We start from the raw sequence: 27,992 nt of genomic DNA, 5'->3' as shown, positions 1-27,992 counted from the left end.
GCAGACGATTTCACGCTATGCTTTCAGATAACGAAAGCCCATTCTTGCCGGGAACTTCCACCATGAGGCCGCCAAATTAAAGGCGCAACGGCAACGCGCAACCAGGAGAAGATTCAAACTTGAGAATTCTTTGCACTTCCATGTGAAGTGGTTACTTCTGGACGTAGGAAGTACCGGAAGCATCAAAGACAAAACTTGAATGCCCCAACACGTGGCTGTGTGTCGCATGTGAAACCCTGCAATCAGAATGGTACGTTTAAAGACAAAAACTTACCAATCTTTCATAATTTGAACGTTTTAATCTACAACGTTAACAATTTACATGCTAAAATTGCCCATAAATGAGAAGAAATTCATAAAGAATCTTGCAATTGATGTGTCCCAAGGCTGTACACATTTGTTCTACTTCGCTGATGAGCAATTAATGGAGCTTCTGAAAGTTGTTTTGTCTCATAGATGGCATAGATCTCTCTATGCTGTTGTGAGAATATGTTAAAGCTGCACACACTGACTATCAGATTTGGCTAATATTTGGGAGTAGTCTTAAGTAGTTCCACTGACAAATGAAACATGTTACACATATGGGAGATGATCTGTCGAACAATCTTACACTCATTATTATTTCATTATTTTTGTAGAGTGAGATGCTTCATGATTTATGACTCTTCATGGAGATAACTCTTCACCTTGATCTGAGATGTTCCATTTTGGTTGGAAAGTGGATCACCAATGGCCTTTGTCTTCAATCGATGACGACGTGGAAAGACTACGTGGAAACCGAAATATCCTCTAAACAGTGGTCATCCATGGGACGTATCACGGTAGGAAAAATTAAAAATGTAATATTTTGCACGTATTTTGTGTACCATCCAATTTCGATTCATGGATGACAGAGAGTCAAATTTTTTCAGTCACCTCGGTGTACTGTATGTCACAGCCCACGATTTTGGCGCCAAATAGGCATGTTGAAATTATGTATTCGCTGGTTGATTTGATGCAAATAGCCATTCACTGAAGTTTAGGGACTATTTTTCGTATGCGATTACATATCTGAAGTCAGCAATTTAATTTTCAAACAATTTTGCAATCTTAGAGAAGTGTGTCAGTTTTTTCCTGAAGGGCGGAAGTTTTTCCCGCCCTTGCTGCATGTTAACCGATAAAAAACATGGCCGACACGCGGGGCGAACTAAAAGGGGAGTTTAGTTATATAAATAGATTGGTTGGAAGCTGTTCGTACGCAGAATATCAGACTTCAACGTCTTCGTTTTCGTGAAGTTGTGACGGAAGGTTGATTCGGTTTTTGTCTTTCTCGAAGCATATCTTTTTACATTTAAGTCATTGTAAAATGACTGAACTGTGCACTCTTGATCTTTTGTACTTTGATGGTGTAGAAAATGAAGAAGGCCAAATTAGACCTATTTTTATTCCAAATTCTTGCCACGTTTGTAAAGCCATGCGTCACGAGTCAGAGCCAAGCAGCGAAATCAAGTTATTGAGTTGTTCTGGCTGCAGAATGATTGCATACTGTGGCTTGGCTCACCAGAAAGAACATTGGGCTCAACATAAGGTATATCAGTCTTGATATAAAGTTTCATGGTACATTCCCGTATTTTTCCTTTATCTTTGATGCTCAGGATTTTTGCAAAGTCGTTCAACAAGTTTTGCGAAAAGAAGGCCGGCCAAGCTTGTTCAGCGACGTGTCAAAGCTTAATCTAAGCCCTGAAAGCTGGAAAGCTTTTCGTTACAATTTAATGGTCCGCGTGGAAAAATCCTTAACCGTAATCCTTTTATTCGTTTCGTTTCATTACTCTATCGTTGTATTTTTCATTTTGATCGATATAGCGACCCATGCAACCTTATGAGCAGGAAATGTTTCTGTATCCACGCGTATGCGATCAGTGTCGTATGGATGACGGAACTAAACTTAATGAATGCAGTGGTTGCCATTCGTTTTTCTACTGCTGTGATCAGCATCAATCAAAATCTCACGAAGAGTGGTGTAAGGATTTGAAACTTCTTTTAGATCTCAATATCGAGCAATCAAAAAAAGGTCGTATCGATTGTATGCTACCTCACAAGCTGTTGGACAGTTTTGAAGAATTTCCTCCATCGCTAAAAGTCAGTTGCACAAGATCATTATCGTAATTTTAGCCTTAAAAACTTCTCGTAACTGATTCAACAGGAATTTCTAGTCCTGAGAATGGTCGGTGCAATGGGGGCTTTTGCTATGGGAAGAAATTCTCTTACTTTGTTGACGGAATTCGCATCTTATCCATTGACCGTTCTCTGGGGCCTCCAGGAAGCGGCCAAATTAACGGACGGCATTCCACTATTGGGCGATCGCAAATCTCTTGTCGTTCACATTGTTGGGGCCGAATTGCCTTTTGAATGTAAGAAATCTTGGTTGACCGTATTTGAAACAGAAAAGCGAGTTCATTCTTTTGATAATGCAGGTAATAATTTGGCCAAATGGGATGTTTTCTTCTTGAACACTCTGCCGGCCCTGAAATCACTTTACATAACTTTCACGGGTCCGGAATTGACAGGAGTTCCGTCCGGCACGTGGGACGATGATCTGCGTTGTCCTCATTGTGAACGCAACAACAAACATTTCATCTGTGATTTTCAACCGAACACCTTTTACCACGATTTCGTAAAAAGTAAGAACTATATTCGCCCCGATGTTGTTGTTGCGTTCAACTGCGGACTTTACCGACAGACGGGCTTTCAAGGATCAGACTCGTGGGCGAAAACTTTACCGTGTCTATTAAAAGTAACACTTCTATGGCATCAACATTATATTTTGGAATTCAACTGATATCGTACATTTTCCGAAGGAGGGTGTGCCTCTTATTTTGACGGCCTACACTGCGGCTGAGGCCCCCTTGGATCTAAAACGCCTCCAAGACGCCAGCAGTCGCGAGCCTTTAGAGATTCTTATGCCACCACAAAAGAATCCCTATAGGAGTTCGCGGCCATGCAGGAATTTTGTAAGTGAGGAAGAGTCTCCCATTATTTTCAAGAACCAGTATATTACAGTTGTGAGGAAAAAATGCGCGAAATAACAAAAAGCATTTCGTGTATTCTGGCGTCAAGTCACTCGGTGTGGATTTTACAAATGTCTTCATATTGAACGCCTTCCACAATTCGTCCTTTGACGGGCCCCTGTAATCAGTAAGAAAACAAGGAAATGTAATAACTGTTAGCTAATAGATGACATTTCAAAAATCAATACCGAATCAATTGTTATCGTGACACAGAAATGTTTTGCATCGAGGCTTTTTAGCACGGCTCGGTAGCCGCGGTAAGCACCGTTAACGACCATGACTATTCGTCCTAGATAGAAAAACCACGTAAGGAAATTTTGTTTTTCTACCATTCTACTTAAGGGGAAAAAATATACCTTCAGCTGGAATAACGGTTTCTAGGTGTGACTGGTCAAGTTTCAATGTATGGACCAGTATCTATCATGGTAACCATAGCCCCATACTTGTCAATAACTTGCTTGATGAATCCCTTCTTTTTGTAGTACTTGTCACCAAGCGATTTGGTAACCACTTTAACTACTATGTTTTCTGTCAGCCAATAATCCTTTCTGCCAGATTTTTCCTTGGAGGCTTCTTGTTCCCTCATAATTTCATCTAACGCTGAAAGTTTTCGTTTTTCGGTTGTCTTCTCTTTTTTGATATCCTTACTGTAAGGCATTTTGAAAGTCGAATCATCGGTATCCGAGGATTTACCGGGTTTTACATCCTTTTTGTCTGCAAAGCTACTTGATGGCACAAGCTGAACTTCTTCCTTTTTGATTTTTGAACCTAATTGAATTTGAATTTTTTCTTCTGGATTTTCTCGTTTAAATTCAGTGAAGACAGCCTCTTCCTCATCTCCTTCCTTTTTGCCTTTCTGGACTTGCTTCTCAATGAAGTCATAGACTCTTTCTTGATCATCTTTGTCCATCTTTTGTTTTTTAGCCAGTGCCTCTGCTCTAGCAATGGTTTCTGGGTCTCGGTCAATATATGTGATGAACCAACCTTTTTCTGTTTCATCAGCCACTACTTTGCCATGTCGACTAAGGTGTTTACAAAGGCCTGTCAACGAAGTCCATCGTGTTGCATTCATGTGGAGTGTGGTTCCGATCACGAATGTATTCTTGGTACACCACATTGGCATGAACTCTTTTAGTGCCAAACTGTCTCCTTAGCAGATTTAGAAAGTCTTTTTCAAATTCAGTGGGAAAATTCGTCAAGATATTTGCGGGAATTGTCAGCAAACAGTAAAAGTTGCCTCTGATGGGATTCAGAACTGTAAAAACAATAAATAACATTAATTCGGGCTCAACTTTCCGTTCGTTAAAAACAAACCTTGTGTGACACTTGAAACCGTTTTCATCTCGACATTGTTTTTGACACATTTGACAATACCAGCGCAATTTCTGCAAACCTTTTGACTTCATTTTGTTTCCTATCCATTTTGGAGTTCCTACTTCGGCTTTTCCCATTTTTATTTGTCCTTAAAACTTTGAATTCTATAAAAAAAACTACAAATCTACGAATTTTCCAAGCGCCTCTTTTGTTGTTTGTCGACAGACGATAATAGTTGACGCAGTAGTGCAACCTACCGAGAATCATTTTCCCTATCCCGCAGTACTCCCATCTACCGAGCGTCATTTCATAACATGTTGTAGAGTCACCTACCGGTAATCGTTTCATAAAACTACCTTTTGAAGAAAACCAATGCAGAAAAATTCTTTTGATTAAAAAGCAATTCTTACGAAATAATTTATTTGGAGCGATGTAAAAATGTAAATCTATATTTTTGGCTTCATTTTTATATCTTTGAGCTTTAAGTTAAACTGAATTCATGTGGTCAATACTCGTCGAAAAAAAAACAATTGGCAAGTGTATGACCTTGCAATTGTTTTTCTCGTCACATGAATCATACTTTCTGACCCCTCGTCAACATCTCGTAGAAAAGTAGAAAGTGCCAATCTAGCACTACTGTTCTTCATGTCAATTCGTCCTGTTGTGTCGTTGTTCTTGACAACCCTGAATTATTGTTTAATTCAATGGGCCATTCTTCAAACAATATTGTCTCTTTTGATTGCTGGAAAAAGAAAGGAGATGAAATCTTCTATCAAACTGTGAGGAACGATCATCTTGCATCGGTTGTTTACGTGCACAGAATGAGCCAGGCTTTGTCGTACTATTACAAGGCTTCCGCTCTTGCTGTCACTGCGGATGAAAAAGCGACGATTGCCAATGGTTTGGGAGTGTTACAGTTTAAATGTGGTAAACGACTTTACAGCAATTACAAGATAAATATCTCCACGTTGCCGAAAAATGACCATAAAGACGCCCGACTGCTGATAGAGTATTACTTGAAGGAGGCTTTAATCCAGTTTGAACGTGCATGGAAGTTCAGTGATAATGACGTCAAATTTCCTGAATGGAGGGAGAATCTGCTCAAAACTTGGTCGGAATGTGTTACTCTCCTGCTAGCCGTCATCGTTCAATTTGTCGAAAATATCGAAGAGCCCTTTTCTGCCCAAGTGGCAAGATTCGAAGTTTTTCTTCAAAGTATCGAAGGTTTTTCCCGTGGATTTTTTAGCTTTTGCATTGCTGACATAATTTGCCAAGAAGCTGCCGAATTGCAAGCGGCGGGTGATCATCGAAATTCCGTCAAACTCTTGCGGGACAATTCATCGCGTGTCGATTACGCCATAAAAGCCTTCAATGATGCAAAATTTAATTATTTGATTTCTGAAATGGAAGAACTACGATTGACTTCCGAGAAGTTATTGAACGTCGCTGAATCGTTGTTTGCAAAAGAGAAAGGCGATGCTTGCTGGATTTCGATAAAGGTATCGCTGAACGAGACCCTGGGCGAACGTGTTGGATCTCAACACTCGGAAGAACTGCCCGATTATGTCTTGAGTGCAGTCGATTGGTACAAGACTGCCATTAACCTTGCTCGTTCGGGACAATCTCTGGAAGCTGAGGCCAAAGCTCATGTTCAGCTCGGTCAAATCTACGAGGGAAGAGTAAATGACAAAAGCCTTAAACATTATGAGTTGGCTGAGAAGCTTGCAATTGAAATGGGAATTGCCAAAAACGAAGATTGGTATCGTCCCTGTTTAAAAGGATTGAACAGATTAAAAACCCTGCAACAATGGCAAGAAAATAGGGATCGAGAGAGTCTCCGTGCACCTGTCCGTAAGCAATTAGCTGCCCAGCTGGCTGAACTTGAAAAGGCTGGAAGAAAACCTATCGAAGAGCTCATCGCTTTCATTTACCAAAAGTATCCGCCCAAAGGCCATGGTATGGAGAAACCAGCGGGGACTAATTGGAAGATGAATTTGAGAAAAGCTCTGCTTCATTATCATCCCGACAAGCAAAATCTGTATCGGTTCGGCCTTCATTGGATGATTTTGGCTGAAGAAATAACTGTTGTGCTCAATCGTCAGTTTGCGCGTCTTTTTAAGAATTGATTTGTTTATGTCGTCTGCATCTTGTTGTTTAGCTATTGCTTTCGAATCGAGAGATAGCTTTTTGATTAATAAGCTTATCAAATGTATTGATCTTGTTTTATTCCAAATCTTGTCGAGCATCTTGCGAAATGTAAGAATGCGTTATTTTTCTCTTTGCCTTGTTGGTTAAATTGCCATTTTTCACATTATACAAAGTCAGTTAGAGAAATAACTAAGAGTACTGTATGATTAAGATCAACAATTAAAAAGAAAACCAGTAACCGATTTTTGTTGCGTGTGTGTTCTCTTGTTTTGACGGCCCGTCCGCCCTATCCAATTTCATGAACTGAGAGAAGCTGATGGAAATTAAGCTGTATACAGTAGTTTCGAATTGCTAAAGTCTAGTCGCATTTTGTTATCGCTTCTTTTTCGCAACGTCCTTATATTTCCATGAACACAATCATCGTGTGTGATGCGATGGTTTTGTGCCATTTTGAAAAATTCTTTCCTTTTTATGCAGGTGTCCTTTATAAATTATTGATGATAACGTGGCGAACAAGTATTGATTTCCTCAGTTTTTGTTGTTTCATCGGTATGATTATTGTCGTAACTGTCACGGTAGGTTATCATCCCGATGACGGTGTCTATTCCGTCTTTATTAGGTGAACGTTTTGGCTTTTGCGTTTATTCGCCGAGTAAAACTAAGTGTTACATGACTCTTTTAAACTTGGGCTTTCACTGAAATTGTTGATTAAAAAGCGTCTGTGGTTAGTGCATGTGTGTGCACTTCGCCCTTATTTGATTCGCATTCCCCGATTCAAAAATTGATCGCCGCAGATGCTTTTGATATTTTGTTTTAAAAAAATGCTGCAATCCATAAATAGCAAACTCTTATCTTTCCCCCTATCGTGTCTTTGACTGCTTCGGCATTTTGGCAACATTCTTTCGAGTTTGAAAACCCGTTAACTTTAACGAAAGGAAAAGGAATTTAAATATTGATATCCTATCTCGCATACGTTTAATTAAAAAAATACAGGCATGTTGTAGTCTACTCTTTGTGGTCACGCGTGATCATGCGCACTGTGTTTTACTAGAGACGATGCATTTCCCCAGTTCTTGTTCAGCTGTAATGGTGACACAATGCGTAACAAAGAGCTCTGGTTCCAAGTCCGTCTTTTAAGTCACAAACTGCGGGAAGATCATTCGATTAGCGATGGTGAGTTAGAGACTCGACACTGTCACTTTTTAATCTATTGAAATCCACTCAAACTTTGCAATTTGATTATGAGCTCAGGAGGCGTGGTGTGCGTATCGATCCCAGCTCAGACGAGCACGTTGCAGCTAAAATACCAAGTCTACCGACAGCTCAATTTGGTCCACATTGTCGACGAAGAAAAGGTTGTCTTTAAACTTCGTGATCCTAGCGGTGCTTTGATTCCCCTTTCCAATCAGTTGGAATCTAACGACAGTTCTCGGTATTTTGATTATAATCATACATTCCCTTGACGTTTCCTTATTTTTGATTCCATCGTTTTTTGTTTTTCGTGAACTGTATAAAGTCCTTTCATTCTTGAAGTCGTAGACATCCATCAGCACAGTAAGGAGTTTTGAATGACGGTTGAAAGTATGGCCGTGTTTTCAATGTTTTCTTTTCAAGTACAGTTTCTTTTGATTTAGTTGAAGCCACCGATTGGCAAACCCCTGACATTGACCGCACGGAGAACTTGACAAGCCAAATCGGCTCTCTGAATGATCGCGTATGAAAAATTGAATTTCTATCAAAATTCAGTAAATGACGTTGGTGTTATTTTTTTAAATCGTGGCACCTGGTCATTGCTGAATTGACAGGTTGAAGATTTGGAACATAGGATGGATGATTTGTCGGAAGATTACGCGGATAAACTAGCGGAAGAATTACAATTTCTATCGAATCAGACGGCAGATCTTAGAAAATTGATGGTGGATAATAAAGACGAATAAAGATTTCCGTTTTGCCGTAATCCGTTTTCTTTGGACACGAGGTTGGTATATTAAAAAATGTAACATGCAGACTCAATAAAAAAAAAAGTGCCGCTTTCTAGGATCCGTAAGTGCTTCGTTGATTGTTGGACGATATATTTTGACAGCGCAAAAAAAACACCTTTACGAGAATCTTGGCGGTTGTTGCCGTTGTTATTACCGCAGGCTCCCACCTGCCGTCATCGTTCAATTTCTCTGTGATTCCCCCCCCTTCCTCGAAAAGTCATAACTCAATGACCATCACCACTACCGTGGCATTCGTGCGCTTTCTCCGACAGCATTTCGTGCCATTGGAGATTGGTACGTGCCGGGTGTTGAAGGAATGAGGGGCAAAACAGAAACTAATTTTCCACATCTGCATGCAAACGAAAATCTACTTTACAATTGACTTTGTCGCGTCCCAGTTAGCGCCCGTCACATCAGTTGTTTTTCTTGACGTACTGCGCACCATCTTTGAGACCATTAACCGAGCTCCGCCGAGCACCGCGGTAATTACTGACATGTTGTTCATTACTAAAGCTTTCAGTCAATTTTTATCCTGCGGTTGGTAGTTAAATCACGGAACTTTTTATCTTTTTGACATGTGCAATTTATTGCTTTTAACTTTCTCTACGCCATTAAAACTAATTCTACTTTGAAACGTTTTGCGTAGTGCCCGTTTTTATAGGCGTAGCGAATTGTTAATTGCTACAAAAGGTCAAGGAAACTGTAACTTCAATTTTCTTTTTCAATTCTTTATGCTATTCTTTTGTTTTTTTCCCCAATTTGAAAGAAACGCGACCTTCTTTCGAACAAATAGTTTCAATCAATTTCAGTTATTTGGAAACGAACAACCATTTGACACGCTCACCAATTAAACAGGTCTTAACATAGAAACGCTGCCTAATCGCTGTCTGTCCATTTTTTTAATTCGATGATTGTAGAGTGCTGATAAAGTTGTTTGCGCCTCTGAATACTTTATGGTGTCCCGAAAGTGACAGCCACATTTTACAATCGCTTATACTATCCACTACATTTTACGACATCTTTGCGGTATAGTCTTGCCGATTTACATTTCCTGGGCGAACGAGTTGTGCTTCCCGTTCAAAACGTAATTACAATGTTCACCGAAATGATTGATCGATCGATGGGTAACCCTCTGAGCGGAAAGCTGTTTTTGTTTTGTCTTTCCCGACGTCTTTTTTTAAAAATGCCTGCAGTTAATGGTCTGTATAGAGTTTCCAATTCCACGAATAATTTTTTTTTTTTAGATAGACTTGCAAATAGGCCACTCGATCTCTTGATATACATATTTTTTTTTTCAAATCAGAGACCTATATCCAAATTGAATCATTAGACAAATGTATCGGTACGTTGCTGGTATGAAAGACCGCAGTGAACAATCGAAATCGAGGCCAGTCAACCAAGATCAACTCTGGTGATTGTATCAATAATTAAAAGAAAAAGAAAGTGTATACGGGTGCATTCATTTTGTTGTTCTCTTTCGGTGCAGGCATCTTTTGTGTTATTTGCATTAATAATTAGTCGAGCGTTCAACTCATGTCATGCGGAAAGGGCGACAACAAGAATCTGGTTCATAAAGAATTTATTCATTTAAGGAATTCTTTTGTTTCGCGAACCACTTTCTCTCGTTTGAAGAACACTGGGAACGTGTTCAACAATTTTGACTACAATTCCTGCCCATTTAGTTGAGTTATTTCCCACAGCATATCAGTCAAACAACGAGCGCGTAAACTCACGCTCAGCTTTATATACCAGTCTTTGTTGTTCTTTTTTGAAACTTTCTTCTCGATTTGTTGTGGGTGTTGTCGAACCCACTTCCGGGAGATCCGGAACTGTTATTTTTTGTTGTCTGTGTTGACGTCGTTTTGTTTTTTCCTGTTGCCCAACCTTGGCTCGGTTCTTTCACAAAAAAAAAAAAAAAATTCGACTCATCCTTGAAATACCGTAATTCGAACTTCAACAGCCTGTTGTAATGGTCTATTTGCTTTTATGTCTTTTTACTAAGCAGGTATTCAGTTTCATATAAGAATAGTTTTTTTTTTTTTTTAACGATTACGGTATCTTCTCTTTATGAATGACATAAGGATAAGTACCGTACCATGACGGGATGGCTCGAGCGAACTGACCGTTTCCGTTTGGGCTTGCTAACTTTTCTCGAAAGGCTCAAATGTAAAACATTTGGATGTAAAAGACGGTGTATTTGCGAGCTCTTGTTAATTTCATATTTTTTTTTTTTTGTCATATGTTGTTATATGTACACACATTGAGCCGGACTTTTAATTATATCAAAACACGGTAAAAAGATTTTCGTATAAGGCCATCATGTTGTGGGGAATGGGGAGGGGGGGGGGGGCACTTAAACACTTACAAATAAAAAAAAAAACACACTCACGAATATTGTCATTAACGATGAGGAAATACTTCGTATAATCTTTTTTAAAAAATTATTGGGAGGGGGGAGGGATTGGATGACGTGGTTTAAAGAGACATATTTGCGCTTTAATTCATTTTGTTTTGTCCTCTTTTGCAACTATCCATTTGTTCAGTTATGGAAATTTAATCTGCGTAACCAGAATAGCGGCGTTGGGAAGGCATGAAATAGAAATCGGGCTGGTGGAATGAAGTGCTGGAATGGGTCCTTGGCCGCCCGTTTGGCTGGTGGTCCGGCCCGATAGTGCTATTACTCATTGCTTGCATGTTGGCTTTGTGCGGTAAAGAGTAAGTCGTGTTTCGATCAGCTGTCATCTTTGACTGCAAGCTGCCATTGGACGGTGGCCTTTGCATAGCCCTCGGAGCAAGGCCGTTGGTGGTGCTGGCCGTCATCATCGTGTGGCCATTGCTGCCATTGGCCGCTAAAACGGCAGCTGCTCTCAGCGCCTCGTCCGTCTCAAACGGCTCGTAAGCGTAATTTGTTGACGAATAATCACGCCAATTGACTGCCACTTGATCCTATTGGCAACAGAGTTCAGTTCCAGAGTCCATCAAAAGAATTAGGCAATTTGTAAATAGCGTGCTACCTTGTTGACTGACGACGGTGACTTGCGAGACACTTTGTAGATGGTGCACGACGCTTGGATGATGGCAATTATGACCAGGACGATAATGCAGCCTATGACACAGTACAAACTGATGGTTGTCAAGCTCGAATTCCATCCGCGGCCGGAGACTTCAAGCGGATCCAGTGAGTCAGCATCTACGTAGTGGACAAATATTTGTTAGATTATGTTGTTGTCGATAGACCCAAAAGGCTGTTGCGTACCTAGAACCGTTTCGAATTTGAGATAAGACGGGTCCACCCGGATGGTTCCAACTTGGCCGCCAGCGATGGCACCTCGTAATGCCGTACGAACAACATTTTCCGTCTCAATTTTCAGATCTGACGATTGTTCGAATTCTTCTGCTGATTTCTTGTCGAGCACGACAATCATGTTGGCTACCAAACCTCCTTCCTCCCTGAAACGAATGTTTAAAGAAAACGAGAGAAAAAATAAAAAATTAGTTTCGCAAACGGATTCGTTTTTAAGAAGCGAATTAGCCGCGGTTAATACTCTAAGAATTCCGTCACGGCAGCCTCTTTAACTCCGGGCACTTTTCCAGCTTGCAGGGCGTTTTCCACCTGTCGTCCAAATCTTTCGGCCAGCTCGTTGAACTCGGGGCTGCCCATCTGCGGTACTTCGAAATCGTTAGCTAATCCGACCATTTTCAAGCCGATGTTATAGGCGATCGTGGGCGGTGGGGGCGTCGTTGTGTAGGCAATTCCGTTAAACTTTCCAGTTCCTGTTTTTATGATTTTGTTCAAACGATACAAAAAAAAAAGTTAGTGGTGTTTAAAAATAATAATAATAATAAGGCGCTTAGTGTAATCCGTCGTACGTGACGAGTTTCGTCACGCGACTCACCTAATCCGCATGAGCGGATGCAGACACGATCGGATGAAATGAAAGGTGTTTGCAAATGTTTGCCGATCTTCTTGTTGACAGCGTTGCGGGTTCCGCCGTTGACCGGAAACTTGAAATAAAGGCAGGTGTCGTCCGTAAACTGGACATCCTGTTCCTTATCTTTGGTGACTCGTTGCCGCTGGAATGTTAACGTCGTTTTGCCGTCTTCAATTCGACCCGTCGCGTTGATCAAATCTTGACTTTCGTCTAATTTGGGAGCCATGTAGCCAACGGCCCACATGTCACCAACGAAAGCGCGGCCGTTGGGATCGACCCAGCCGAGCACAACGTCCGTTTGAGGCTGAAATAATTCAAAACGTGAAAGTGGGCCGTTTTTCCGATGTCTGCTGCTGAGTGCCAATTAAAAAAAAAAAAAAAAGAAACGAATTTCGCAAAATGAAAACAATACCATGGAAGCGGTTTCTGAAAAACCGATGGCCAGCCAGCGGTTGGTGTGATTAGCCGTAATAGTGAAACGAATCTGGTCGCTGTGTTCCAAATACTCCCATTTGGCGTAGTAGGTGCAATCCATTTCGAATGGGTCGCACGATACTGGATACTTCCATTCGCCTCCGCACAGCGCCCCGCTCTTGTGAACATGTCGACCACCACCGCCGCCGCTCCCATGCTGATGGTGATCACCAGCACTTGATGGTCCAGCTTGATGATCACCTCCAGCGTGGCTTTCGTTCTTAACGAAGTCAACCTTGGCAGGTGGTTCTTTCAACAAAAAAAAGCGAAAATTTCAGATTGTTACTTTTTGATTCGTTTTACACAATGGAATCGTTTTCATGAAAGTTGCTCTCTAAGTGAAAGCGTTTTTTTTTCTCTTTCATTCTCAGCGTGCGATTTTTGTTGTTGTTGTTATTGTGAGAAAAATGTGGTCTATTTTTACCGATAAAAGTGATGACAGTGACACCACGCTGGTCGCCCTGTCCGTGGTATTTCAGTTCGTCCGGCTTGTAGAAATCGGCTATTGAGGCCGATTCCTTTTCCAGGCCGGACGCAGGTTTGTGAACGTATTTGCCGTGCTCTTGACCTCTGGCCCAGATGATTTGCATAGGAGCAGAGCCGATAATATGATCGGCCTCGTCGCTAGAATTCAACTTGCGCCGGAAGAGAATGACCGTTTGTCCGTCGCGTTCGAAACCCAAAGCGGCTGTCAAATCTTGCCGGCCTCCGTAGAAACTATCCATTTGTGGTGTCGATCTAAAAAATAAAATAAAAAACAATTGTGGAATGAGACTTTCTCTCTGAATGCCCGGATCGACTTTCAGCGTTTAAAAAAAAGGAAATTGCCATCGTGATTGCGTACCTGTCGCGTGTGTAGTAATCGCCAATGCGCGAATAGTTGCCGCGAGCCATACCGATGACAATATCCGTGCAATCCATCGGATGAAAATCGGCTCGAGGAGCATACTTGTGAGCTGGTTTGTAATCGGCCGGTTCCGATTCGTGAGAACTGTGATCGTGAACATGATGGTGATGGCCGTGATGTCCACCGTGTCCCTTGTCGCCACTTCCAGTCGTTTCGGCTTTAGGTTCCGGTTCAGCCTCCGGTTCTGGGACGGGTTCTGCTACTGATTCTGACTGTTCGACAGTAGATTCAGGAGCGGGTTCAGGAGCGGGTTCAGGGACAGGTTCAGGAGCGGGTTCAGGGGCGGGTTCAGGGGCGGGTTCAGGGGCGGGTTCAGGAGCGGGTTCAGGGACAGGTTCGGGAGCGGGATCAGCAGCGGGTTCGGGAGCTGGCTCTGGTTGAGGCTCAGGTTCAGGTGCTGCATCACTGACCTCTGGTTCCGGTTGAGGTTCAGGATCGGAAACTTTCGCTTTCGTTTCCGTCACGACGTCAGACGGTGACGGCTCTGAAGCGGGTTGCGGGGAAGGTTCCACAAACGAAATGGGTTGCAGTTCCACTTGACTTGGTTTCTTTGTAGTCGTTGGTTTATTTGTTGTCGTCGGTTTCGCCTCGGTGGTTTCCTCTCTCAGATTTAATTTCGGTGTCACACTGGCTGTCGTCGGAAACACAGTGACCGGAATGCGACCAACCGGAACCGTGAAAAGCAATGGGATATCTTCGGCAAAATGATCCATTCGGTCATTGCTGTTGTCCACCACCGAAATCGCAGGCTCAATAACAGGTACTTTAACTGGAGCAATGGACCCGATGACAGGAGTAGGAGATGGCACGCTATTTTTTGGGGACATTGGAATCCATCCATCAGATCCGCTAACCGGACTGAAAGCGGGTTTTGGTTTCGGCAATCTTGGAGTGGCCGGCAAAACAGTCAAAGAACTCGTAGGGCTATTGAACGTGTTCAAGCGTGGACCAGGGAAGGCAACCGGACTGATTGGCATTCTAATAATTGAGAGCCATTCACAATCGATGTCTTTAAATCACCCCCTTTTTTTGATAAAAAAACAAATATCAATATCATTTGAAAACTTACTGTCTTTCTCGTCGGCTGGAATCGGCCAATGACGAAAGGATTTCTTGTTCGACCACATTTCTTGCCGACCTTTTCCCACCAACTCCTGTGCTGATTCCGGCCTCCGGAAGATCAGAGAGCTGGATACGGGTCACCGATCCTTTGGCCTGGACAGGCTCCAATTCGGCAGGCTTCTCCGTCGTCTGCGTATTGCGACTATTGAGTTTGTTCTTGGCGATCAGCCGATCCAGCGGCGAAAGTTTCTTGGTCGTTGTCGGGGCGCCCGTCGTTGTCGTCGGATCTGACGACGCATCACGAGCAGCGTCGTCGTCAGCGCCAGCCTCCGTGGTCGAAGTGGACGTGGGTGCTGCTGTCGTCGACGTCGTCGTCGTCGTTGGGCTTGTTTTAGGAGCGAGTGGAGAACGGCCGAGCACCGGTAACTTTGGACGTGGTTTTCGGGTTGTTGGAACAGTTTGGCGGATTTCAGTCGGACTTTCTGTTAAATCTTCACGATTGCTGTTGATGGATGTCAAGTGTTTTGCGGTTGGTAGTTCGGTGTGATGATGATCGGCGTGATCACCGTGATCGTGATGGTCACTTTGATTGGTAGCTGGGATGATAGCGGGCTCTGGCGATGGTTCTGGTATCGGTTCTGGGACAGGTTCGGCAACCGGTTCCGCTTCTGGCTCCGGTTCGGCAACAGGTTCGGGTTCTGGTTCAACTTCTGGCTCTGGCTCTGGTTCTGCTCCAGCTGATTCGGATGAGGGAAGTGCGTTAATAGGTAACGATAACGACGCTGGATGATGTTGATGGCGATCCGTTGCATTAGATGCCTCAACGGCCATGTCCTCTAAGAAAGGGAAGCCTTTGCATGCGGCGGTGAGAGCCAAAGGTCTCCATCCGACGGCCGCGTAACCGGTACCGCCTTTGACTACCATGACGGCCTCGAGCTCTTGCGAATTGCGCAAGATGCGCCAGTAGAATTCGAATGCGTCGCTCATCACTTCCTTGCGGTAATCGGCAAAGTTGATGATGCTCGGATCTTTCACCGGCGATTCTGTTATCCGCGCAAACCGTTTGTTTCACCGATAAAGTAATAGAGAACCGTTATTAGTAAGTACAGTCATGACTACAATTGTTACGCAATCGTTGCTTCGTTGTTTACCGATGTTTAGACTTGATCGAATTAAAGGCCCATTGCCATACGAAATGTTGAATCATTTGTCAATTTTGTCTACGACGCAGTGCGATAGCAAACACGGTGAAAGAGACCTTGCCACAAACGAGTTTCTTTCTTTCTTTCTTATTTTGGCCTTGTAAAATTTGGGTAGGAAACTTGAATTTTCTGTCCGAACTACTCGTAACGACATTCCTCAAATGCGTTTCGAAATAAAGGGGAGGGGGGTCTATTTATTTCCTTTTTTTCGAAATAGTACGAGGAGATTTCATAGAAATGTACAAACTAAAAGCTTGCTACACACCCTTTCTATTAGTAGCTTGAATGAAAATTCCAAACTGTCTGTCTGACCCGGAGTCTTTGAGGAAAAATCAAATCCTGGTCGCTTGGGATGGGCTATATTGCGTGATGCAGCATTTCCTGGAACATGTGATGTATAACCAACGCTATGTACGGAAACATAGCGGTGGTTGACCAGCTGATACGTGTGTGTGTATCTATCGCGATAACGAGCAGAAGCGACAACAAAAATAAACAGAATAAAGAGAAGCGCGCACAGAAGACGAGGCGACCATCGAAAGCGATGTAGGTTACGGACTGTTTAAACGCTATACAGCATTGAAGAAGGGGAAGGGCGTGTATTATTGCGAGCTTGAGCGAAGCCACTCTTCGGGCGATAGTCACCGCGCACTATCCCGAACGCGAGAAGAGAAACCGTTGCATCGTTTTGAAAAAGAAGCCATTGCAACGGTAAAAAACCTGTGTGTGTGTGTGTATGTAAAAATGGCTTCACGCGCGACCTTTAGCTATTTTTTTGTTCTCTCTTTTTTCTTATATCCCTTTTTTTTTTTTTTCTTTATTTGGATGTGATCCAAATATGTTCGGGTGTTGTTCCCCCCTGCGGCCTTCTCCGGGTCGATTGTTGAACGAACGGCGTGAGAGAGTAAAAGAATAAAGTAAATAATAAAAAAAAAATTCTGCGCTCTTACGTTTATTGCATTGCGGTCCAAACCATCCCATCTCGCAGAAGCATTGCTTCTTTGGGTAGGTGGTGGCCTCCAGATTGACGCACTTGCCATGCCGGCCGCAGTCCTTGTCCTCGCTGCATTCGTCGCGATATTGGCAACGGTGTCCCGAATAAAGCGGGTTGCATCGACAACGTCCCGCAATGTCTTTGCCGTGTCCCGAACAGGTTTCACGATACTCTGGACCTTATTTTTTTTAAATATTCAAACATTAGTTTAGTAGAGCAAAAAAGTAAAAAGAGCGATGGATGTAGAGAGGACTTACGTGGAATAATATCAACGTCAGCGCAGCTCCAAAACATGTAGTTTTTGCCCCATTCAGAAGCTTGTCTGATGAGACGGATGGTGCAATCGCGGCATTCGAGATCTTTTGGAAGTTGAACCAGATAGGACAAGGCTGTTGGGTCGCCTTCGACGAAGACGGAACTCTTGTTCTGTTGACCGCCATTCGTCAAATCCAAAATGGGCTTCTCGCTCGCATCCAGCACTTGAATCCTGTAGCCGCCTCGGTGAGGATAACCCAGGTGCCAGGTGACATTGAACGTCGACCCGCTTAGAATCGATGTCTTGAGGCTTCCTTTTGTTTGTTTTCCGTGTTCAATTGAAAATTGCACAGAAAAAAAGAGAAATTTTTCTGATCAGCTTTTTGATTCATTGAAAGTTTCTTTTAAAAAAACAAAAACAAAATGGCCAATCTTTTGATTGGCTACTGAGATTTGGAGCGAGGCATTCTAGTGCTATACAAGGTGCAGCCGAAAAAGGGAAAATTGAAAGAAAAAAGCCCGAAAGGCCAGCCAGGTGTACGTGCACTGTTCGCATTTCGAACAAAAGAAAATTTCATCAGCATATATATTTTCTATACGAAAAGAGCGTAACGTCACGTCGAAAATGCCCTGAATGCCACTTTCACCATGGGGTTGCTATCCAAAAAGCTATAGAAGAAATATATATTATATATATACTAGGCTCCATGCGTAGACTGTCTGACTGGACAACAAACTTCTCTCTTTTTTTTTGTTTTACATTCATGGCTTGGTCGTTGCATTCAAATTGTCGCCACTAACAAAAAAGAACATTATTATTTTATCGCAAGAATCGATTTGTATTGGCGGGCGGCGGCGAATGGCAGTACGCATTTCAAATGAAATATATCGTTTGATTGGCAGTGAAAGTTTTTGCTTCGTTTATTCTCTTTTTCTTTCTGTTGTTGTTGTTGTTTTCAAAGCTTAAAAAATCGTGACTGCGATCGATCTTAGTTTCCGTTTTTTAAACGATTGCAATCGTCACGTAAGAAAGCCTTTTTTAAATCACGATGACCTCCTAGCGACATTTGAACTATTGCCAACAATTGCGTCTTTTCATTGAGGGAAGGACAATTTCTGCGATAGAGGGCGTTCGTTTAACTGCTTTTGTTGTTGTTGTTGTCTTTTTCCTTCCATCCACCCAGTTTTTAAAAAAAAGGTATCTTCACCTTCTGGAAGACTTGCGCAACTAACACAGTACGACTCCTCCTTTTATTGCTGTGTACAGGTACGTGTCAGAATATGTGGCAAGATGCCAGAGGTTGTTCAACCCGGCAGGCTAGTTTTGCCTGGATCTTCTCTGCTTAGCTTGCGCACCTCAAACTGGGAGAAGGTCATCACTTTTTTTTTTCCTTCCTCTTTCTTTCTTTTTTTTTTACTGAATCAAAAATTGAAAAAACTCGCGCCCTTTTCCCGATAGCTGTCGGGCTTCGTATAGCCGTTAGCTATATTTTTATTTATTTCAAAAAATGTAAGATAACAGACGAGCTGCTGCTGTTAAGAGCCCTGAAGAGATATGTTGCGATTGCCATTCCTCGTTCGGCAAGGATACACACTATCATTTCTGGGTATACGTTAGCCAACGGATTCTTAACACGGGAAGACAACACTATATACTCGTGCAGGTAGCACGTAGTCGGCTGCATTGCAAAACGGTTAAAGAAGAACATTGAGTCGTCAATGGCCGTTAGAAAGGTGGAATTGAGGAAGATCTTTTTCTTTTTATTTCTTTTTTGCCAAGGACTTATGGTTCACGATGTGTTACTCGTGAACGTCTCCCCCACACATTTTTTTTGTTTAAATAATAAGTTGTCTGCAAAATAATTCCAGCTTAACAACTGGAAATATTTTTTTTATACAAAACAATGGCGATCATTAAGAAGAGCTTGTTTTCTTATTTTTCCTTCTTTTGAATTTTTTTTTTTTTTTTTGAGGTGGGGGCGGTTGATTCGAAATTGCGGCTGAATGAATAATTGAGTGAATATTGTAACAAAACAAATATGGAAAAGGAAGAGAGAAAAAAACATGGCATTTGTGTTGTGAACTCGGCCTTATTTCAACAGGGCGGGACTGTGGAACGACGTCGTTGCTTATGCACGAAAAACAATTAACTCCGGTCTTCAGACAGGAATTTTGTCGACCGTGAAAGCAGACAAAATGCAAGTTTTACAAGTAAATCGAATGCAGTGTATCAGAAAGATAAACATGCCTGTCTCGTTGGCTATTGCTGACGTCGAGACATAGGAAAAGAAGAAAACAAAAATGGCACATTTTCAAAGTACCGTAAACCTTTGCGCTGGTGGATTCCCGACAGTCATGTTATACCAAAAGTTCGATGGCGGTCACGCAACTCGTAAACAAAACACACACACGCGTACATGGAATGAATTTTAAAGAGGATTTTCTCAAAATCCCGTATCGTCATCAAACTGGAATTTTTATTTTGTTTGTTTGTTCGTTAAACAGGAAGAAAAATGCGTTTCTTCATTACGAAAGATGCCACCAAAGATGTCCTCTTACGGTAAAAACAAAAAAAAGACATCACCCACTCCACACACAAAAAAGTTGCTTTACCGGTACCGCCGAGATGAAGATTTTTTTTTTTTTTCTTTTATTAATTCTAGCGGTTATGTATTTCGTTTTCTCATTAATATTTCCGCATGCGTAATTGAACCGTGTTTTACATAAATTTTTTTTTTACGACTTAAACTGAGCCTGGGTCACGGAAATGACGTCACCGGAAGGTGAGATCGTTAAAAAAAAGTAAACGTACCCTATAAGAACCTACGCAGTGCATTAAAAAAAAAGAAGAAGATGACGATGAATTTTCGAGATATAAAGAGATGATGAAGGAGGAAAAAAAAAAAAGAGACGGCCTTTTCATAGTAACTGTAAATGCGCTCGAGTGAACAAACCTATCGATAACAAGAAGACGAAGAGAAATTGGAATGTTGAAGTGCAAATGGGACCGCAGTAAATGATGCGTTCAGCCTAGTTATAGGGTTAATTCACAATCAAGAAGAGTCTTCAATCTTGTTGATGACATCACAATAACAATGGCTGTTTTCTCTCATATTTTATAGAGTGATCAGTGGGACGAGTTGTTTTTTTTTTTTTGTGTGTTCCAATCAACAACAAAAAATGTTTGTTTGTGAAATGATTACCTTTGGGTACGCCGCACGGAGGTGGTGTGCGTCCAGAGTCGAGGAAATCCCAGGCCGGCTGTCGGGCAGGCGGGAATGTTAAGGCTACGTGAGCTCGGCAGACTCCAATGCACATGGCCAGCAAAAGAAGCGGCCAAACGGCCGCGCATGAATGCCGTTTTGCATCCATGTCACTCTGCGAAATGTTGTTTTGTTTTTCCCTTGTTTTCGGTAGTCTTTTGTTTTCAAGTCCCGGTGCACTCTCCTCTAAGACAATCTGCAAAACGTAAAAGAAAAATAATTATGAAATAATGACACGATTGTGGAAAATGATGGATGTCGTCCACCTATCATTACATTTGAACAGATTGCCAACTGGCCTTAATTGAACATCAACTAAATAACGAGAGCACTTCCAAAGAAAAAATAAGAAGGTGGACCTTTCTCTTTTTTCTCGTCTCTCTCTTACTCCCGTGTCTGTACAGCGGTCCAGACACTAACAGCACGCAAACACGGATTTCACACAAGCTTTATTTTCGCTCTCTCCGTCATTGCCTATTTATTATTCGAATATTCTTTTGCCTCTTTGTTTTTTTTTCTCGTTTTTTTCTTGTGCCATTGCTGCTGGCCCAAACATCGAAACAACAAAGAGAACATGGCATTTGTTTTCCCCTCTTCCCAATCATGATGGTAGCAGACTGTACGAGTATAAGGAATAGTTAGATAGAGAGAGAGAGAGAGCTTGGTCATCGTTTCTCTTGTATGCGGTAAATTTTCTTTTTGTTTTCACCTGAACCAATTCTGTCAGAGACGATCGGTGAGAGACATGAAATGGCTTCGGTTCCAGTCGATTTATACACAATAATCATTTACTCGTTATTATATAACTCGGTCGTCACGATAGTCGTATAGTGAATAATAAAACACAGAATTGAGAAGAAAAAAAGGTAAAAAGCCACAAAGATAGAATTGAGGGGCAAAAGTATTGAAACTAGAGAGAAGGGGGGTGGGGTCCAAAAAGGGGAGAAAATTGTAGGAAATGACCCTTCGTCTTCTTCCTACATTCCCCGCACAAAAACCCCCCCTCCCACCTTCATGGCACCTTCCCTCCGGCTGGGCATGGCCAGCACACGAAACCTTCACCCTTCTCTCTCCGTCTCTTGTGTTGTATGTCTAGCCTAGTCTACAATTTGATGGCAATCTTACAATTTTGGACAACTCACCTGCTTGAAAGCATAGTACTTCCTAGCAAACCGGAATAACTTCTTTTTGTTGATTTTTGGCTGATGAGTTTTCCTCTGGTCTTTTCTAAAAATAGACGGTGATGGCACCACGCGAAACACACAAGGTCACTGAGGCACTTTGAGAAGAAAGAGAAAAAAAATGTGATGGCAGTCTAATTGAAGAATCGAAATGACTCTTGTGAGGACGTCAGATTTGCACACACTATTTTGTCTAAAGGTTGAATCGATTGTGAAAAATCGATCGTTCACTTTGCGTTGTGTTCTATCGCTCGGTCGGTGTCGCACTGAGAAGCCGTTTCGCTAGATAGGGGCTCTTTCAATATTTTCTTCTTCCTCACGCCCCCTTTTTTTCCCTTCTCTCTCTCTCTCAATCCCTTCTCTTCCTTTTTCTTCTTTTGTAGCCTCCAGGTCTTTCTAATAATCGTGGGAGGGACAAGCCAGGTGTTTCGCGCTCTCCCCTCACCTGAACAGGTAAGTAAACGGCAAAGAAGTGGTTTTACCTGTCAACGCCATCTAGCGTCGTGAATGTTCAACAAGCCTGGTCGATCCCGACCTAAGTTTGTGGGCGCCCATACATACGTCCGTCTAAAATGCAATCCATTACGTCCCTGCGGCAAAAATAGGCCCCGAATTTTTCTTTTCCTCCCTCTCTTGTATTAGTATATAATCGATTGACCAGGGCGGATGGGTGGGGTGAAAAGGACCGGAGTTTGGCACAGTCACGACATGTGTCACGAAAAATGAAAAAAGGAAAAAAGAAAGACGACGCACGCGTCCTTCGAGATGCCCTTTTGCCTACTTGAGAATTCAAAACGCGGAACATCCGGAAAACGGGCAGAGGTAGGCACCGTGAGCTACGCAGCGGTCACTATCCCCGAGAAGATAATTGGGCTTGGCCGACTGTTACACCCAACGGTATGAGAAAAAATAAAAATAAAAGAGCATTCACACATATGGACGCCTTATTTGCCATGATGACGGTGATGTGTTTTGAATGTACACCGCAATAACACTCACTTTTCAAACTCGATCGGATTTCATTTGTTCGTGCCTTCGTAAGTAACTCATGGACGTCCGGAACAACTACACACCTCATTAAACCGCATTTTGGAAGAAGAAGAAAAAAAATAATCTGCCGATTCTACGCAGCCGCGTGAGATAACGTGAAGAAAGAAAATAAAAGAAATGGGCGGAAAAAAAGAAGATGGATGCGTCGGACGCGAGCTTTTTAAATTTGTGTATCCCCCTAGTGTGAAGGGTTTGTTTCGCCTGAAGCATGATTCTCACCATTACCTTGATGTAATAGTATGATTGTTTCCCATTTCATCAAGAAAAAGAACTTGAGCGTATGGAAATGTTACAATCACGAATCTCCGAGAAACGAAAAATAACAAAATTGATTTTAGTTAACCAGTTTCGACCGACAATAGGAATCACTATCAAAGACGTACTAGCATCCAGTTCAAGGTTGGATATGAGATAAGCTACTGTATCAGAATAATGGATGGAGCTCTAGAAGTTTTCATCACGGAAGCTCAAACCGGAACGTCATCCATAATAGATCGAGGTCGCCAGCAGCCCACTGACCTTGGCCATCCAACACCCCAAATCTTAAATTCGTAAACTTCCAGTAAAGCTGGACAGGTATCAAGTGATTGTCTAAATTTGCATTTTACAATTGAAAATTTAAATTCTTTTCGGCGCAAACGCGTCCAGCTTTTTCCGTCAATCTTTTATGGAGATTGGGGGTTAACCCCCTTCTCCCGGATCGCGAGTTGTGACGTCCAGCACGTGACATTACCTTCCTTCTCCCTTCCAGAGGACCTCTCCCTTACCTCCCACCTTATCCTCTTTGATTCTCTTGTCTTTTGTTTCGTTATTCTCGTGCGTGTGTATGTGCGTGTGTTATGTCGGTATGTGTGAGTGTGTGTGGTTTTGTCCGTCCACTCTTGCGCTTTCTACGGGCCACGTTGATGATGTCAGAGTTGACGGGCAAAAAGACTCAGAGTCGGGTCGGACTTGCGCTGGATGAGTCGTGCGTGGCTACGCTCTTAGCCGTTTCCCCCCCCCTCCCCCCCCAGTTCTCGTTTGTAAGCCAGAGCCTCTATACGATCGCTTGTGATGCGACATTGTTGACACACGGGCATATACGTTCCATGTGTGTGTGCGACCCAGTTTCCATCCATGTTTTTTCTTTTTTTTTACAGTTTTCATCGAGCAGCCGTGGATAGTCAAATTAGTGTGTCAAAGATGAGTCCCATGATGCTGTTCGGCTGTTGATATCCTATCAAGAAAGAAAATAAAACCATTTGTGAAACAGTAAGGCAGAGAAAGAAGGTCTTTAGCATGAACAGGTATCGAATTCTGGGAAGGATCGGAGATGGAGCTTACGGTTCAGTCGTTTTGGCCATCAAACTGGATTCCGGCGAGAAAGTGGCCATTAAAAAGTGAGTGTGCACAGCAATCAGATTACAATATTCTGTTTTAGCATTATGCTTTGCATTTATCGGAAATAGGTGTAACAGATGCGTAATGGCCATTCTAAAAGCCACCTGTCGTCTGCTAGACAGTTCAAGCATATTTTTTGTTTTGTTTTATTATGATGTAGTGCCATCGTTTTTCCTGATGATTATTGTTGTTATTTGATTCGCAGAATGAAGCGAAAGTGCCATTCGTGGGAGGAGGCGATGAACCTTCGTGAAGTCAAGGTAAATGTAACGCTGTTATTTAGCCAGCTTATCTAGAAATTACTATCAGAAAAATAACATGTTTGAAACCAAACAGCATTCTTCTATCGAAGTTTGGCAACAAAACGGACACAATGGGATAGGATTAAGGTTCTGCTAATTTCCTCTCGCACTGGAGTTGTTGATTTACCCTATTAATGTCAATTCCTTCCGAATTTTTATGCTGGCGTTGCGTCGACAGCGAATGTCTATGAGGGTTTTGTTTGGTCTAACGTTACCATGGAGATTTCCCGTCCCTTGTAGTACTATTGTGGCTCTGCCCTCTCTCCCTGTCGATAATGCTGAACTAAAATAAAAGAAAAAGAAACAATCGAGAGGCAGGTGGTCCCCAAAAGCTCGGCCCTGTTCCCCCATCACGAACCAAATCCGCCATCAGCATTTACACTAAAATGACCTCATAAATATTAAAGAATTCCATCTGGCAATCGGGTTGTTTTATTTTGCAAATACCTGCTGCTTTCTTTAATTGTAACACAAAATTTTGTTTGATAATGATGGTCAATGCATTTGAATAATGACATATTTTTCGTTTGCTTTAGTCCCTGAAAAAACTGAGTCACCAGAATGTGGTAAAACTCAAAGAAGTGATCCGGGAGAATGAGACTCTCTTTTTCGTGTTTGAGCACATGAAGGAAAACCTTTACCAGCTTGTTAAGGAACGCTATGAACGAGGGTAGGCTTTACACGCATAATTCAATTTATAATTAAAGAAATTTGAACACGTTTTTTTTTTCATGAAACAGAGAAAAGTCATTACCGGAACCTGCACTGAAGGAGATCGTGATCCAAATTCTACAGGGCCTTGCCTACATGCACAAGCATGGCTTCTTCCACCGTGATCTCAAGCCGGAGAACGTGCTCTGCAACGGGACAGAAATGGTCAAGCTTGGCGATTTCGGTTTGGCCAGGGAGATCCGGTCACGACCGCCTTTTACCGACTACGTGTCCACCCGATGGTACCGTTATTAGTCAATCTACTAACCGTCCAGTTGAAAATATCCAGCAATCATATTGAAAAGGAACAACACGTCACTAAGAAATGTATTACAGGTATCGAGCTCCCGAGGTCTTGCTCCACTCGACAAACTACAACAGTGCCATCGATATGTGGGCCGTTGGCTGCATGATTCCTGAACTGTACACCTTCCGGCCGCTTTTTCCCGGCTCCAGTGAAATCGACCAGCTCTTCAAAGTCTGCGCTTTGCTAGGAACACCTACAGAGGTAAAAATGCATTGTTGTTTTGCAGACGGTTGAACGACCGTGCCAAGGCATCGTGAATTTAATGGTTGCAACGATATTAACTGCAATGCATTCGATTCGCCATCCAGAGTCAATGGCCTGATGGCTATCAGCTAGCGACCAAGATGCATTTCAAATTCCCGCAGTTCAACAACTCATCGCTCAACCAGCTGCTCGTACAAGCTAGTCCTGAGGCCGTCAAACTTGTCAATTTACTGCTCCAGTGGAATCCGGCAAGAAGGCCGTCAGCTCAACAGGCTCTCAAGTAGGCATCTAGGCAATCACATGGGTCTCGAGTGCAGTAAAAATTCGTGCTAATGATAAAATGATTTTTCAAACATCCATTAGCCATTCATTTTTCACACGGACAAGTCACAATTCGTCGGTCATGTCGTCAGGCAACAAAACCTGGTTGGGTAATACAGGTCGGGTCTTATCGACGTCGACGACAACATCGGTCAAGTTTTTGGGACCAAATCGTTCAAGCCACCAGCCTATACAGCAGCAACATTCGGCTATCCATTTGAAATTGACATCCGACGCCAGACTGTCTGCGAGGCAAGTGGTACAATCAGAACCTGCCCGTCCCAAGCCCCAATGGTCGGACGGCGAAGATGGAGTCAACAAGAAGAAAGACGTCAATGCAGATGACGATGACGGTTTCGAAGATATTTTTCAGTAAATTACATTTGATCTTAGATTTTCATAATTGATGAAAACAATTCAAATCGTTTTTTCTCTGTATATGTAGGGGATTATCTTTAGTCAGTGACGTGAATTCTTTCGTCCAGCATGCGCCACAGCAAGTGGCCAGGGTATACAATAGCCACAGTTCAAACCCGATGAAATTGAAATATGCCAACGGGCCGATGTTGGCCGTCAGTTATACGAGCCCCGCCACAGTTACGAGCGCTCCGGCCGTTGTATCAGCCACATCGAGAATGTCCGTCCCATCATCGGGAGCTGTAACAGAGAGAATCCCGAGGCTCGTCAGCGGGCGGACAGACTGGGCTGCCAAATACCTGAAAACCAGCACCAAGTATTCAAAATGAATATTGGCTGCATTCGTTCCCCTCACGCTGTTCCTCAAAACTATCTGTATTCAAAAGATTCCAAAACATTATATATAATAATCACTCTTGTCAGAGTCTGTATGATATTTCTATTGAACGACGGGGTCGTCGTGGCCTCAGCATAAATGATTCATTTAATTGTGCACAGGGTTTTTAACTTCATTCAGCAAGTCGCTCAACTTGAGACTCTTCTCACCGACACATGGCAACTAACACCGGATAAGCCCAGTACGAAAACAAGACAACTATATGACGAGTTAAATTTCTGTTTCCAATTCTTTAGGTTTCAAATGACACCAAAATCGCGCATAATCATGCAGGGTTTCGTGTTGCTAGAAGTTATTCGTGTGGGTTTGAGGAACTACTGCGGCAGTAAACTGCCGATTTAATTTATCTGGGCACGTACACACCTTTATTTTTACTCGAGTCCGTTTATAGTTATTATTATTGCCTTTATATTAGTGCCAAGGTTTTCCTTGGGCAAAAGGATAGGACTCTGGAGGTAGTCGTCGATAACAAATCGTGATAGCTCATGCACGTAATGTACCCTGCACCTCCTTGACCTCTAATCATGCACGACGCCTTCAACTCATTTCAATCAAGCCTTTTATTGAATCATCGGAACGGATGCTCAATTCCAGAGAATAAAACAGTTAATTTTGAGCAGCTCTAATGGCGATGGCGATTTAAATCCTTCAGACAGACATAAATAGAAACAAAACAAACCATTATCAGTTTATTAGCCACATTCTTGGAATTACTTATTAGAGAATTTCCAATACTTTTTCGCGTTTGTCGTGTGTAACTTGTATTAAATTTTTTTGCGTTTTTCGGATAACGTATCGAGCCCTTTTCTGCTGCGGTTCCCCAGTTTACTTGGCTCCCATCGACACGGAAAAAAATCATCTCCATCGCACCCCCTCCAGCTTATTTCTGCCTATGAGCTTTCTTTCATTTTTGCTGTCCTTGGCGTTGATGCGTGCTAGATATTGCCGTGTTTAAAGGTAATCACCGAAGAAAGTTGATACCACCTTTGCTAGGTGAAAGAGAAAGAAATGGGACAAAAACGCACATTTTTCAGACCATTTTTACCTTCCCTAGGGTAGTGTTATATTGAACATGTGACCTGTGCCATCAACCTGACTGGCACAGTATCAAGTTTATTCAGTTCCCCATCTACCATCGATTT

General features: G+C 42.4%; 6 protein-coding genes across 8 annotated transcripts; 4 read left to right on the top strand and 2 right to left on the bottom strand.

The window, feature by feature from the left end:
* Positions 1-88: 88 nt before the first annotated feature.
* On the top strand, positions 89-26,946 carry LOC116925220 (serine/threonine-protein kinase ICK). Of its 2 annotated transcripts, XM_032931882.2 has the most exons (10): positions 89-250; positions 639-821; positions 23,951-24,190; positions 24,397-24,451; positions 25,030-25,163; positions 25,234-25,446; positions 25,541-25,712; positions 25,820-25,995; positions 26,079-26,408; positions 26,482-26,946. In XM_032931882.2, the coding sequence occupies exons 3-10, from the start codon at positions 24,090-24,092 to the stop codon at positions 26,780-26,782; spliced, it is 1,482 nt and encodes a 493-aa protein (XP_032787773.1). In that variant the 5' UTR covers positions 89-250; positions 639-821; positions 23,951-24,089; the 3' UTR covers positions 26,783-26,946. The 2 variants fall into 2 exon arrangements, with proteins under 2 accessions (XP_032787773.1, XP_045030674.1); XM_045174739.1 differs by lacking the exons at positions 89-250; positions 639-821 and having other exon boundaries at positions 22,197-24,190.
* On the top strand, positions 1,240-3,232 carry LOC116925223. Its single transcript, XM_032931889.2, has 6 exons — positions 1,240-1,567; positions 1,635-1,778; positions 1,843-2,118; positions 2,183-2,390; positions 2,454-2,773; positions 2,838-3,232. The coding sequence occupies exons 1-6, from the start codon at positions 1,346-1,348 to the stop codon at positions 3,063-3,065; spliced, it is 1,398 nt and encodes a 465-aa protein (XP_032787780.1). The 5' UTR covers positions 1,240-1,345; the 3' UTR covers positions 3,066-3,232.
* LOC116925224 (DNA/RNA-binding protein KIN17) lies at positions 3,063-4,614 on the bottom strand. Its single transcript, XM_032931890.2, is given in 7 exon segments — positions 3,063-3,165; positions 3,236-3,336; positions 3,404-3,455; positions 3,457-4,122; positions 4,124-4,228; positions 4,230-4,302; positions 4,362-4,614. Coding segments are annotated over 7 exon segments (1,203 nt in total). The 5' UTR covers positions 4,499-4,614; the 3' UTR covers positions 3,063-3,096.
* Positions 4,717-6,747, top strand: LOC116925222. Its single transcript, XM_032931887.2, has one exon. The coding sequence runs from the start codon at positions 5,066-5,068 to the stop codon at positions 6,485-6,487; it is 1,422 nt and encodes a 473-aa protein (XP_032787778.2). The 5' UTR covers positions 4,717-5,065; the 3' UTR covers positions 6,488-6,747.
* LOC116925228 lies at positions 6,892-10,925 on the top strand. 2 transcript variants are annotated; one of them, XM_032931898.2, is made up of 6 exons: positions 6,892-7,682; positions 7,761-7,941; positions 8,026-8,063; positions 8,144-8,223; positions 8,315-8,487; positions 8,548-10,925. In XM_032931898.2, the coding sequence occupies exons 1-5, from the start codon at positions 7,607-7,609 to the stop codon at positions 8,444-8,446; spliced, it is 507 nt and encodes a 168-aa protein (XP_032787789.2). In that variant the 5' UTR covers positions 6,892-7,606; the 3' UTR covers positions 8,447-8,487; positions 8,548-10,925. The 2 variants fall into 2 exon arrangements, with proteins under 2 accessions (XP_032787789.2, XP_032787786.2); XM_032931895.2 differs by having other exon boundaries at positions 8,129-8,223.
* Positions 10,666-22,028, bottom strand: LOC116925212. The gene is made up of 13 exons (XM_032931868.2): positions 21,723-22,028; positions 20,521-20,776; positions 17,320-17,631; positions 17,019-17,240; positions 14,874-15,909; positions 13,742-14,782; positions 13,322-13,635; positions 12,836-13,146; positions 12,388-12,727; positions 12,037-12,265; positions 11,748-11,941; positions 11,506-11,681; positions 10,666-11,437 (listed from the first exon to the last, which is right to left on the bottom strand). Exons 2-13 carry the CDS (start codon positions 20,687-20,689, stop codon positions 11,045-11,047), a joined length of 4,737 nt encoding a protein of 1,578 aa, XP_032787759.2. The 5' UTR covers positions 20,690-20,776; positions 21,723-22,028; the 3' UTR covers positions 10,666-11,044.
* Positions 26,947-27,992: the final 1,046 nt, after the last annotated feature.

The sequence above is a fragment of the Daphnia magna genome, linkage group LG6 (assembly GCF_020631705.1).
Source record: "Daphnia magna isolate NIES linkage group LG6, ASM2063170v1.1, whole genome shotgun sequence".
Taxonomy (NCBI): Eukaryota; Metazoa; Arthropoda; class Branchiopoda; order Diplostraca; family Daphniidae; genus Daphnia; species Daphnia magna.
Note: the sequence above shows the minus strand (reverse complement) of the source record. Positions and strands in the feature narration are given on the sequence as shown.